The sequence below is a fragment of the Pseudorca crassidens genome, chromosome 5, assembly GCF_039906515.1.
Source record: "Pseudorca crassidens isolate mPseCra1 chromosome 5, mPseCra1.hap1, whole genome shotgun sequence".
NCBI classification, from domain to species: Eukaryota; Metazoa; Chordata; class Mammalia; order Artiodactyla; family Delphinidae; genus Pseudorca; species Pseudorca crassidens.
Genome location: NC_090300.1, coordinates 45874967 through 45887881, shown reverse-complemented (window position 1 = coordinate 45887881; position 12915 = coordinate 45874967). Strand labels below are relative to the sequence as shown.

At 39.3% G+C, this 12915-nt stretch overlaps 1 protein-coding gene across 7 annotated transcripts in view; it reads right to left on the bottom strand.

The window, feature by feature from the left end:
* PPM1L (protein phosphatase, Mg2+/Mn2+ dependent 1L) overlaps positions 1 to 12915 on the bottom strand; it is a 335379-nt gene that overhangs the window by 238470 nt on the left and 83994 nt on the right. For 2 of the 7 annotated variants that reach the window (XM_067737902.1, XM_067737897.1), the window contains exon 2: positions 5434 to 5514. The exons of the other annotated variants lie outside the window; for them this stretch is intronic. Coding sequence is in view for 1 of the 2 variants with exons in the window: in XM_067737897.1 (XP_067593998.1) it covers positions 5434 to 5514 (81 nt within the window). In the remaining variant the exon portion in view is untranslated. The remainder of the gene's footprint in view (positions 1 to 5433; positions 5515 to 12915) is intronic. 7 annotated transcript variants of the gene reach the window in all.

Here is a 12915-nt window from a genome sequence, read left to right as displayed (position 1 = left end):
CTCCGCGGCATGTGGGATCTTCCCGGTCCAGGGCTCGAACCCGTGTCCCCTGCATTGGTAGGCGGATTCTTAACCACTGCGCCACCAGGGAAGCCCCCAGTCTTCATTTTTAAATTAACTGAACCACATAATGGGGGTCAAGCTATCTATCTGGTTTACATGTCTCAGACATTTCTACAGTCTGAAAGAGAGATCTCTCTAAACAACTTGGTACTGCCTGCCTAGCATGCCAAGCCCACCTGAAAATTCAGTAAACCTTACTAGTTGGGCACACACTAACTTGACACTGCTGTCAGCAACTGATGTATGTGGATTCATAATTATAAATACCTGTATGTGTAGGGAAAGTCCAGGTATAGGCAGAGAGAGGTTAATAAAGGTTTGACATTACATGCTCTCTTCTTTCCTAGTACTATGAAAAGGAGAAACGTTTTGTTGGCATCTGTCAAAAATGAATTAAACTGGGCTTCCCTGGTGGCGCAATGGTTGAGAGTCCGCCTGCCAATGCAGGGGACACAGGTTCGTGCCCTGGTCCGGGAAGATCCCACATGCCGCGGAGCGGCTGGGCCCGTGAGCCATGGCCGCTGAGCCTGCACGTCCGGAGCCTGTGCTCCGCAACGTGAGAGGCCACAACAGTGAGAGGCCCGCGTACCGCAAAAAAAAAGAATTAAACTGCAAACAAATCCAGTGCAAACTACCTTTACTTTCACAAATACTTTGTATCAAAATACTCCTGCTAGCTTGCTCATAATGTATGCACCTTGTGGATTACTTCACTGACAAAATTTCAATCCCAAATAAATTATTTTCAATACCTAGTCAGCATAACCCAAATGTACCCGTTATCACTCAATACTTTCCAGATGTATAAATTATGGTAAAAATGATTTTTAATATTTTAATGATTTTAGTATTTTTATACTTGTATAGTTGACCAAGATCAAATATAAATGATACCAGGATTATCTTCCTTTTCATATTTTCTATTTTTAATTTCACTAGTGTGATCTATAGCATGAAAACTTAAATCTAGGTTGATTACTGGGAAAGGTAAAAAGTTCATATTTTTATCTCTATTTAAATCTACTCAAAATTTAGAAAGATTATGATGGTATATTCCTAATGTAGGTAGAATAGGTAGATTGAACATTCCAAGTCTTACAGACCAATAAATAAGAACAAAGTACTCTCTTTGTCTGAATGATGGCTCCCCAAAATATATGTCCACGTCTTAAACCTGGGAACATGTGACTTTTACTGTATATGCAGATGGTGTGATTAAGGATTTTGAGAAGAGGAGTTTACCTTGGATTATCAGGGTGAGCCCTAAAAGCAATCAGAGGGGATTTTCAGAGGAGGCAATATGACCATGGAGGCAGAGACTGGACCGATGTGGCCACAATCCAAGGAATGTCAGGAGCTTGCTGAAAAGGCAAGGAAAGGAGGCACCTCTGGAGCCTTCACAGAGAGCACCGCCTTGCCAACACCTTGATTTCAGGCATCTGGCCTCCAGAACTGTGAGAGAATGAATTCCTATTCTTTTAAGCCACCAACTTTATGGTAATTTAGTAACAGCAGCCACAGGAAATTAATATAATACCCTAAAGAATATGTTTTTAGTTAATTGGGGGAATAACACTGGTTTTGGTGAGCCCCAAAGAAAATAAAATATAGATACTATTGTATTATAAACATAAATTCTATAATAAACCACCTGAAGTCCCTACCTAAGTATCCATAGAATACAATTGGAAAAGTACAATATTAAGTACAGTCAGCATAGTTGCTGACTGACAGTCAGTGAAAAGCTGGGACCCTTCCAACTAGTTCGTTCAAAGGAGATGAGCTGATTTTTGCAGCATAAGGGTCTGACTTTGTGCATTTGGGTCATATGCTTCATTGGATGAATAAGGTCAAGATGAAGTTACCAACCCACTGAATCCTGAATCAATAGATTACTCAAATGTAAAGATTTTATTTGAAGGGAAAAATAATAAGATAACAATTGAGGGAAGCTCTCCCACTGGTATCCCTTGTCTGTCTCCTTCAGGAATTAACTTCAGGAATTAACATGCTTCATTAAAATAGAGTAGGCTTTTAAAGAGTAAATACTTTCCTTAATTGCTTTGCGGAAGGAGACTATACAAATACGTGATTTTTTTTTTTTTTTTTTGGTAAGACAGTAGACTGCACAAGAAAAATTTAGTTGTCCCATTTGCCCTTGATTGTCCTGGATGCTCAGATGCCCCAGCTTCTCTAGCTTCTGATGTTGCCATAAATCTTACTTCTCAAAATGGTTTCTTATCAACAATTTCCTTCTGAGGAGCGATAACAGACAGCATCTTCCTTTATGAAACACTTGTCATGAACATTAAACTCACAGAGTTTAATACATCCTAACTAATCGTCATTTGCTCTGAAGATTAAAGCTGAATTTCACTTGATGGTTCAGAAAATAATTATCTATAAAACAGATTATAGGACCTTTTCTTCGTCAGAGAGTTCTAATTATCCATCCCTTGGATGGGGCGGCGGGGGGGGGGATCGACATGATGTCAAAAACAACAATGAACTCATTGCTTTCTATGAAGAGCAAAACCAGGGCTTATATTTGTAAGAGAACAGAAGGTCTTGGCTCAGAGAATACAGGCTCCAGCAAGCCTCACTCTAAGGAATAATGGTAGAATGTCCTTCCCACCCTCCTGCCCCTTTCCTGGCTTCCTCTCTCTCCATTCCCCGAATATCTGATCTTTCCCTCTAGCTAATTGATGTCCTACTAAACGCTTTACCCAAGATATCTGCTTTATAAAACGTCCTGTTCTCTAAAATTTATCTCTTTTCCTCCCCCATCAAAGCTTCATGTTATGGACTTAGAGAATATTATGCTTAGTGAAGTAAATCAGACAGAGAAAGTCAAATACATATGATATCGCTTACACGTGGAATCTAAAATATACTACAAATGAATTTATATACAAAACAGAAACTGATTCACAGACATAGGAAACAAACTTATAAAACAGACAAGCAACAAGGATTTACTGTATAGCACAGGGAATTATACTCAATATCTTATAATACCTATAATGGAATATAATCAGAAAAAAATAACTGAATCAGTAGGCTGCACACCTGAAACCAACACAGTAGTGTAAATCAACTATACTTCAATAAAAAAAAGGTTTTAAAAAAGCTCTATATTAAATGTTCAACAAATGCTCTCAATATTTTAATAAGTTATTTTTCTCAAAGATAATGTACCTTTTCCAGGAATATCTAACTTCCTACAAGGAATAATTAACCTCAACTTGGAAAGCACTGGACTGCAGCAAATTACCCCTGCCAAGCAGCCATGGAATCCACTGGCAGAGGTAATTTATTTCTTTTTTTTTTTAAAAAACGGCATTTGAATTGCCGATTTTCACATAGTTTGGGCTCATCTTTGGACATAGCCCTAAGCTTTTCGAAGAAAAGAATAGAGTCACTGCTTTGATGTCTTTTTTTAACCCTAGGTGATAGACAATCAAAAACACATCTACTTAGGTAAATACAGATTCATCAGAAGAAGGTACTGTCTTTAATTTTTTTTTCAACATCTTTATTGGAGTATAATTGCTCTACAATGGTGTGTTAGCTTCTGCTATATAACAAAGTGAATCAGCTATACGTATAAACATATCCCCATAACCCCTCCCTCTTATGTCTCCCTCCCACCCTCCCTATCCCACCCCTCTACATGGTCACAAAGCACCGAGCTGATCTCCCCGTGCAATACAACTGCTTCCCACTAGCTATCTATTTTACATTTGGTAGTGTATATATGTCAGTGTCACTCTCTCACCTCGTCCCAGCCCACCCCTCCCCCTCCCCATGTCCTCAAATACACTCTCTACGTCTGCGTCTTTACTCCTGTCCTGCCCTTAGGTTCTTCAGAACCTTATTTTTTTTTAGATTCCATACATATGTGTTAGCATACAGTATTTGTTTTTCTCTTTCTGACTTACTTCACTCTGTATGACAGACCCTAGGTCCATCCACCTCACCATAAATAACTCAATTTCATTTCTTTTTATGGCTGAGTAATATTCCATTGTATATATGTGCCACATCTTCTTTATCCATTCATCTGTCGATGGACACTTAGGTTGCTTCCATGTCCTGGCTATTGTGAATAGAGCTGCAGTGAACATTGTGGTACATGACTCTTTTTGAATTATGGTCTTCTCAGGGTATATGCTCAGTAGTGGGATTGCTGGGCTGGCTGTCTTTAATTTTTAATCATCTCTGATGGAAGGGGCTACACGTCTGATTTTCTAAACAAGATCCCATTCTCCTATTTAAAAAATAATAATCCTGCCTACAATGAAATTTAACATCTCTCAGGACTTACAGCTGTGTAATATTTCAAGTCCTTTGTGACAGAAGGAGGAGAGTAAAAATAATGTGCAAAATAACATATTTACAAGGATGTCTCCTTAGGAATGGGGACGGAGGGAATATAGAAACACTTGCAGGAATGATTAGGAAAGAAATTACTCTCTGACAAGTATGGGGAAGGACAGAGAAAGGATGATGACAAAAAAGCAACCTTCCTTAAAGTGCAGTAAGCTCCCTCCTCTGGTGGATTCAGCAGTGAAGCCTTGAAATGGAGCTACAGACTGAGGGCCGGCTAAGCAGCCCTGTTCCCTGCACAGCCCAGAAAAAATTGAAACTGTCTCCAATTCCAGCCCAGGCTCTGGGACAACATAGAAATTGCAGGTTGGGACTTCCCTGTTGGTGTCAGTGGATAAGAATCCGCCTGCCACTACAGGGGACACGGGTTCGAGCCCTGGTCCAGGAAGATCCCACATGCCACAGAGCAACTAAGCCCATGGCCACAACTACTGAGCCTGCACTCTAAAGCCCACGAGCCACAGCTACTGAGCCTGCATGCCACAACTAATGAAGCCTGCGTGCCTAGAGCCCGTGCTGCACAACAAGAGAAGCCACCGCAATGAGAAGCCCGTGCACCGCAAAGAAGAATAGCCCCCATTCGCTGCAACTAGAGAAAGCCCGAGCACAGCAACAAAGACCTAACGCAGCCAAAAATAAATAAGATTAAATCTTTTAAAAAAAAGAAATTGCAGGTCTCCTGGACCAGAGGCCTCTGCCTGCCACTCAAATACAGGGTAATGCTGAATGTGAAAGAAGGTCTGGAGAATATTCCCTACTGGACATGCCATGCGACTCTGGAAAAGACTCGAGACTTTCTAGGTCTAGGGCAGCCCAGAGAATTCTAGGGCAGTCCAGGCCAGCCAGGAAATTAAGAAATAGTACATGGAGAGGTGAGGGAAAAAAATACAGAGTGATCCCAGAAATGTCAGGGCCAGAAAACGGCACAAATATTTATGTTTAATAACTGCCCACGTAACTGATAAGTCCTTTATTACTAACCTGACATAAAAAATGAAGTCGCTGGGCTGTAGGCTGTCAATTTCTCCACTCCCCAGATGCACTCTCCACTCTGCAGAAGTACTGGAGAGAGAAGGCGGTAGTTTTGGAATAATGAAATTAATTTGTAAAATGTCTGGTAATAAAACTGAGAGGTCTTCATGGGTAACTTGAAGGGGATAATTGAGGACAAAGGATCTTGGAGAACAGCTAGGTTTCTAGCTTCAGTAACTGAGTAGATGGTGGTTTCGACAAACGAGGGGGGGAGGATATAGAAGAAAAATTAATTCAGCAGGAAAGAATGAGAATTTCATTTTACACATGTAGAATCTGTGAAGCTTTGGGCTATCCTGGTGGCAATACCAAGGAGACAGGTGGCAAGATTAGAAGCATGCTCACTCAAGACCCCAATCTGGGGATTATGGTCAGAGAACAGAAACAAAGGGAGTGGCTGAGATGCCCCTCTGTGTATACAAAAGGGCGGGAGCCCAAGACATAACCTGAGGACGCCAACAGAAAGTTAAGATGCAGTCAGAGGAAGAGGAGCCTGTGGGGATGTGATGGTTGACATCAGGAGACGTGGGAGAACACACCAGAAAGAAGAGAGTTAAGAGCTTCAAAAGTGGAGAAGTTATAACAGTGTCAAATGCAGCAGACAGCTCTAGAAAAATAAAATGGGGGAGAAAAGGTACACCAGATTTGGAAACTGGGTCATTGTTGACCTGGCAAGAGCAATTTCAGTACTCTGTTGTGTGCTAGATGCCTAACGACGGTGCACGGAAGAGGGAATAAATGTACAAAAACTCCATTTATCCTGAAATTTAAAAAAAAAAAAAAATCTACCAAGCCCCCCAAAACAGAATCATCTGTACTCCACAAATCATTGTCACCCAGAATTCATTCATTAATTCAAGAAGACATTTAGTAAATATCTACGATGTGTCAGAACCCATATGATGCACCAGGATATACAGATGAATAAAAGATGAGCCCCGCCTTTGAGGAGTCTACAGTTACAGAGACACACACTCATTATCACCTCTTTCAACTTAACCACACTGCGTAGACTCCATGACAATACATAGTGCTAATTACAGCAACAGAGCAGGAAGAAAGTACCTGGAGAACATAGCAACAAGGGACACCAGGACAGAAGTTACACAGGTACTTGGAATGGAGGAAGGGGTGGGGATGGGGGGAAATAGGAAGGGTCATGTGGGGTTGACAGTGGGGGCATTCCAGGCAGAAAGAATCTGGAAAGGACTGAATATTGGCCCAGATCTGTGAGATATTTAGCATATCATGAAGGGATTTTATACCAACCCAAGAATTTGAGGGTAGGATTTTGGGGTTTCTTGGGTTGTTTTGTTTCTGCATGTGTTTGTTTGGTTTGGTAGGCCAGAATTTCGCCATTATTTCCAAAGCAGAAACACCAGTGGCAAAGAGAGAACATGTACTAGGAAGGTAGAAGGGTTCCTAGGATCAGACCCCCTATAACTGAGATCAAGAACAACGCTTATTTGAAGTCTTACGTTGTATTTCATGCAAATTCTGCATTCTACCCCATATTCGTTTTCTATATTAAGCAATGTTTTTAAATTAATATAAAATATTGGTTTTCCTCTAAAATTTTTATGTAAAATTGATGCCACGGCAGATGCACCATATTTACACCCCTCACATACATACCCCTACCCACCCACCAGTTTCAATATACATGACCCTGAATGAGTATCATATATTAACTTCAAACATGACTTTTGACTGTGGGAATCAAGAGGGAGTTTTAAAGAGGAAAGCATTGTGATGTGACTTTTCACGAATATAATTCTGGATCCATGATAGAATATGAAACACTATCAGGTTAGGAGTTTTAAGTTTACATACTTTGCTTAACAGCAACATTACATTAGCTTCAGTCTGAGTTTTTGGTTTATTTATTCCTCCCATCTCACTAATGTTTTTGATCTCTTATATCATACTGACCCTGTTATAATAAGTCTGTTATTGTAAACCACCTCAAGTCTATTTTGAAGTAAACTAGGCATATAAAATTAGCAAAAAAATAAGTCATATGAGATTGGCAAATAATCAACATCGTGATGTTCTGGAATTAGATACTAGTGATGGTTGCACAATTTTGTGGATACACTAAAAACCATTAAATGATACATTTTAAAAGGGTAAATTTTATGGTATGTGAATTATAAAATTATACGCCGATAAAGAAAATATTTTAAAAAGAGCACAGCAAAAGCACTATGCACATTGTTAATGTCAAGTATACTTTATAACTAACCGACTGATTTCACTGATAACCCCCATACAGTTATATGGTAATTCTCAGTTATTCAGCTATCCTAGGTAACAGGAGGTTGTTGTACTTTTGAAAGCTTATCTTATATGTCATAATCATTTTTTGAAATATATCTTTCAAATTGAGCAACCGAACGATACAAACTTTTAAAGGAACCTGATGAGGTATAAAGTATCTAATGCATGACTATAAAACTTAAGAGACAATGAGTAATATAAAACAAATATAAAGTATCTGCAGATATTTCCCAAGACAAAAAGGCCAGACTTTTGTATAACAGAAGTTTGTCTTAAAGCAAAATAACTGCAAAGAAAGAGGCAACAAAACGACATGGAAAATTTATATTCTATTAATGAGGTGTAACTTCACCATATGTCCACCAGCTGTTCACAAACCACCTAATTAAAGCCATGGATGAACAAAGTTCCAGACAAAAAGACTTGAAATATGAAAAGCCAAGTCTTTTTTATTGTGGTTCATTATTTTAGCTTGAAGACTTTAGAACTTTTAAAAATAATATATGTGTTTCATCTTCAAGGAGAAACTTCCTTTCCATTTTCTTTACTGGGAGATAATCTTATCAGATGAGACAGTTAAATTTTAACCTAAAAATTGTATTTGAGTTCAACAAATGGTCCTGACACAACTGGACACACCTACAAAAAGCAACTCAAATGGATCACAGACTTAAATGTAAAATGTAAAGTTATAAAACTTTTATAAAAAGCATAAGAAATACAACGAGTAAGTTTTGAGCATCTAATGCACAGCATGGTGACCACAGTTACCAATATTGTATTACTTGAAAGTTGCTAAGAGAGTATATCTTAAATGTCACTACAAAGGAAAATGATAATTATGTGAGGTGCTAGAGGTGTTAACCAACCTTACTGCAGTAATCATTTCACAATATATATGTATATCAAATCATCATGTTGTATACTTTCAACTTATACAATGTTATATGTCAATTATATCTCAATAAAGCTGGAAAAAAATTTTAAAGTGTTAGAAATATTTATACCATGCCCAAATCTAATTGAAAATGGACCACAGACCTAAATCTAAATGTAAGTTAAAAATATGACTGTTAAAAGAGAACACAGGGGGCTTCCCTGGTGGCACAGTGGTTGAGAGTCCGCCTGCCGATGCAAGGGACGCGGGTTCGTGCCCCGGTCCGAGAGGATCCCATATGCCGCGGAGTGGCTGGGCCCGTGGGCCATGGCTGCTGGGCCTGCGCGTCCGGAGCCTGTGCTCTACAGCGAGAGAGGCCACGGGAGTGAGAGGCCCGCGTACCACAAAAAAAAAAAAAAAATGAGAACACAGGGACTTCCCTGGTGGCGTAGTGGTTAAGAATCTGCCTGCCAATTCAGGGGACACGGGTTTGAGCCCTGGTCCGGGAAGATCCCAAATGCTGCAGAGCAACTAAGCCCATGTGCCACAACTACTGAGTGTGCGCTCTAGAGCCCATGAGCCAAAACTACTGAGCCTGCATGACACAACTACTGAAGCCCACGCACCTACAGCCTGTGCTCTGCAATAAGAGAAGCCACTGCAATGAGAAGACCACACACCACAACGAAGAGTAGCCCTGCTCACTGCAACTAGAGAAAGCCCACACGCAGCAACAAAGACCCAATGCAGCCAAAAATAAAAAACAAATAAATTTACTTTTAAAAAAAAAGAAAGAGAGAGAACATTGGTGTAAATTTGTGACTTGGCTCAAGCAATGCATTCTTAGATATAACAACAAAAGTACACAAGACACAAATATATATTTTCCCAATGGACTTGATTGAAATTAAAAACCTTCGTGCTACAAGTGATACCATCAAAAAGTGAAAAGAAAGACAACCCAAGGAATGGTAGAAAATATTTGCAAATCATATATCTGATAAGAGAATTATACCCAGAATATGTAAGGAACCCTTATAACTCAACAATAAAAAGATAAATAACTCAATTTAAAAATGGGCAAAGGCATAAAAAGGAACAAAACTGGGTCATATGTAGAGATGTGGATGGACCTAGAGACTGTCATACAGAGTGAAGTAAGTCAGAAAGAGAAAAACAAATATCGTATATTAACGCATATACGTGGAACCTAGAAAAAATGGTACAGATGAACCAGTGTGCAGGGCAGAAATAGAGACACAGATGTAGAGAACAAACGTATGGACACTGAGGGGGGAAAGTGGCAGGGGGCGGGTGTGTTGAACTGGGAGATTGGGATTGACATATATACACTAATATGTATAAAATAGATAACTAATAAGAACCTGCTGTGTAAAAATAAAATAAAATTCAAAAAAATGGGCAAAGGAACTAAATAGACATTTCTTCAAAGAAGATACACCATATTCTCTTCATGTGTTTATTGGAGATATATATATATATTGGGGTCAGGGAGCGTGGGTAGGGAGAGAGGGATTCTCATTAAGGAAACATTAATCTAAATATATCTCAATGAGATATCGCTACACATATGAGATTAGCTAAAGTTAAAAAAAAAAAAGTGAAATACCAATTCTGGTGAGGACTCAGAGAATGCAAAGAACCTGGTCTTACTTTGCTTATAGGAATGTAAAATGCTACAGCCACTCTGGAAAAGAGTATGGCAATTTCTTATAAAAGTAAACATACACTTCTTACAGTACCTAGCAATTACAATCTTGGACATTTATCCCACTGAAAAGGAAACTTATGTTCACACAAAAACCTGTACACAAATGTTCATACCAGCTTTATTTGTATTAGCCAAAAACTGAAAACAATCCAAATGTCCTTCCAAAGGGTGACTGGCTAAACAAACTATAGTATATTCATACCGTGGAATACTACTCAGCAATAAAAAGGAATGAACTATTGATACACACAACTTGTATGTATCTCAAAGGAATTATACTGAGTGAAAAGAGTCAGTCTCAAAAGGTTACATATACAATTATCACAATAAAAATTTCAATTAATAAAAAACTCATGCATATGAGATTTATGTATTTTCTTTCTTTTTAAAGATTTTTTTTGATGTGGACCATTTTTAAAGCCATTATTGAATTTGTTACAATATTGCTTCTGTTCTATATTTTGGTTTTTTGGCTGCGAGGCATGTGGGATCTTAGCTCCCCGACCAGGGATCAAACCTGCACCGCCCCCTGTATTGGAAGGCGAAGTCTTAACCACTGGACCGCAAGGAAGTCCCAGATTTATGTATTTTCATAAACATCTCTGTGAGGCAGGGAAGCTATCTAGAGCCTGGAGGATTAGCTGTTCTTTGTCCTTCTCTCTGTGGTGAATGACTAAGACTTAAACAGAGGTCCTAGGCCCAGACTGTTTACCAAAAAAAAAAAAAAAGATAACATACTGCATGGTTCAATTTATATAATATTCTTGAAATGGCAAATATGGAGATCAGATAAGTGGTTGCCAGGAGTTAGGGAAGAGGAAAGGAAAGAAGTAACTGTGGCTAAAAAGGGTAACACGAAGGAGTCTTGTGTTGACGGAACTGTCCTGTATCCTAACAGTGGTGTGATCACATATACATGTGATAAAACTGCATAGAATTACACATGCATACACACACACTCACTCACTTACAAATGGGTACATGTAAAGCCAGTGAAATCTGAATAAGCACTGTAGGTTGTATTAAAGTCAATTTCCACATTTTGTGATACTATACTATAGTTATTCAAGATGCTACTTTTGGGAGAAAATGGGTGAAGAGTATAGGGCATATCTCTATTGTTTCATACAACTGCTTGTGAATCTACAACTATCTCGAAATAAAAATCTTTTAAAAATTCAGTTGAAAAACATAAATGGATGGTAAAAAACAGAAAAAGTCCAAGAGTTTTTGCAACAGCACATTTTAGTCCACGAAAGAATATTTTCAGATGTGTGATCATTTTTATATATTTGTTGTCACTGTGATGTGGCATATATTTTACTGAGTCTGACCCTCGGAATTCTAGAGGTGATGACCAGTACAGGTATTTGTGATGGCAAAGCAGAAACTAGCACTAAGTGTATGTCAGTTGAAGCTGTGAGGTGAGGCGCTGTTGAGATCATACCCCAAATTCTAAGACTTCACTACTGTAAAAAGAAATAATGGTGGGCTTCCTTGGTGGTGCAGTGGTTGAGAGTCCGCCTGCCGATGCAGGGGACGCGGGTTCGTGCCCCGGTCCGGGAAGATCCCACATGCCGCGGAGCGGCTGGGCCCGTGAGCCATGGCCGCTGGGCCTGCGCGTCCGGAGCCTGTGCTCCGCAACAGGAGAGGCCGCAACAGGAGAGGCCACAGCAGTGAGAGGCCCGCGTACCGGAAAAAAAAAAAAAAGAATGGTAATATTAGATTGAATGATTACGAACAAAATCTTAATCTCTTTAATTGCAATGTCAAAATGCTTTATAGATTAAAAACTAAGGGTAAAATATTCTACATAAGAATAGCAGTGAAATGAAAACACATTTATAGAATATTTAAGATGATTATACGTCCATGAGAAAAATATCACAATTGGTTCTGTTTCCATGGGGACACCGGCCTAAGTAAGACACAGAAGCATATTGAATGCCCTGGCAGAGGCTGTTGGCTATCCATCAAAACCTGATCTTCCCTCTTCCATGGTAATGGCTACGCAGGGAGGAGACTACATTTCCCAGACTCCGCTTCAGCCAGGCATGACCATGGGACGAAGTTCTGGCCAATGGGATGGAAGTGCATTATGTGGTAGTTTCCTGGCATCTCCCTTAAAAGACAACTCTGATCCCTAAGGCTTTTTGTCTGTTTTTTCTCTCTTCTAGCTCCAGATCCTAGGCTCTGAACACATCCACATCCTATAGGGTAGTAGGAAAGGAAATAAAATACAGGAAAAAGAGTGACACAGCTAAAAAATCAAAAATTAAATTAAACCCACCCAAATCCCACCAACCACTATAACAACAGCTACTATTTTACCCAGTGCCCTGAATAGACGTAGCATTGTACGAAATTATCTATTTTTATCTCCATAATAACCCTATAAGGTAAGTATTATTCTCCATTTTAAAGATGAAGAAGCTGAGGCTCAGAGACAACAAGGGCTTGGAATCTGAAGAGACATAACCCTTAACCCCCCTTTTTACCCAGAGGCTCTCTCCACCTCCTCTAGTCTGTATCCCAACAGGTC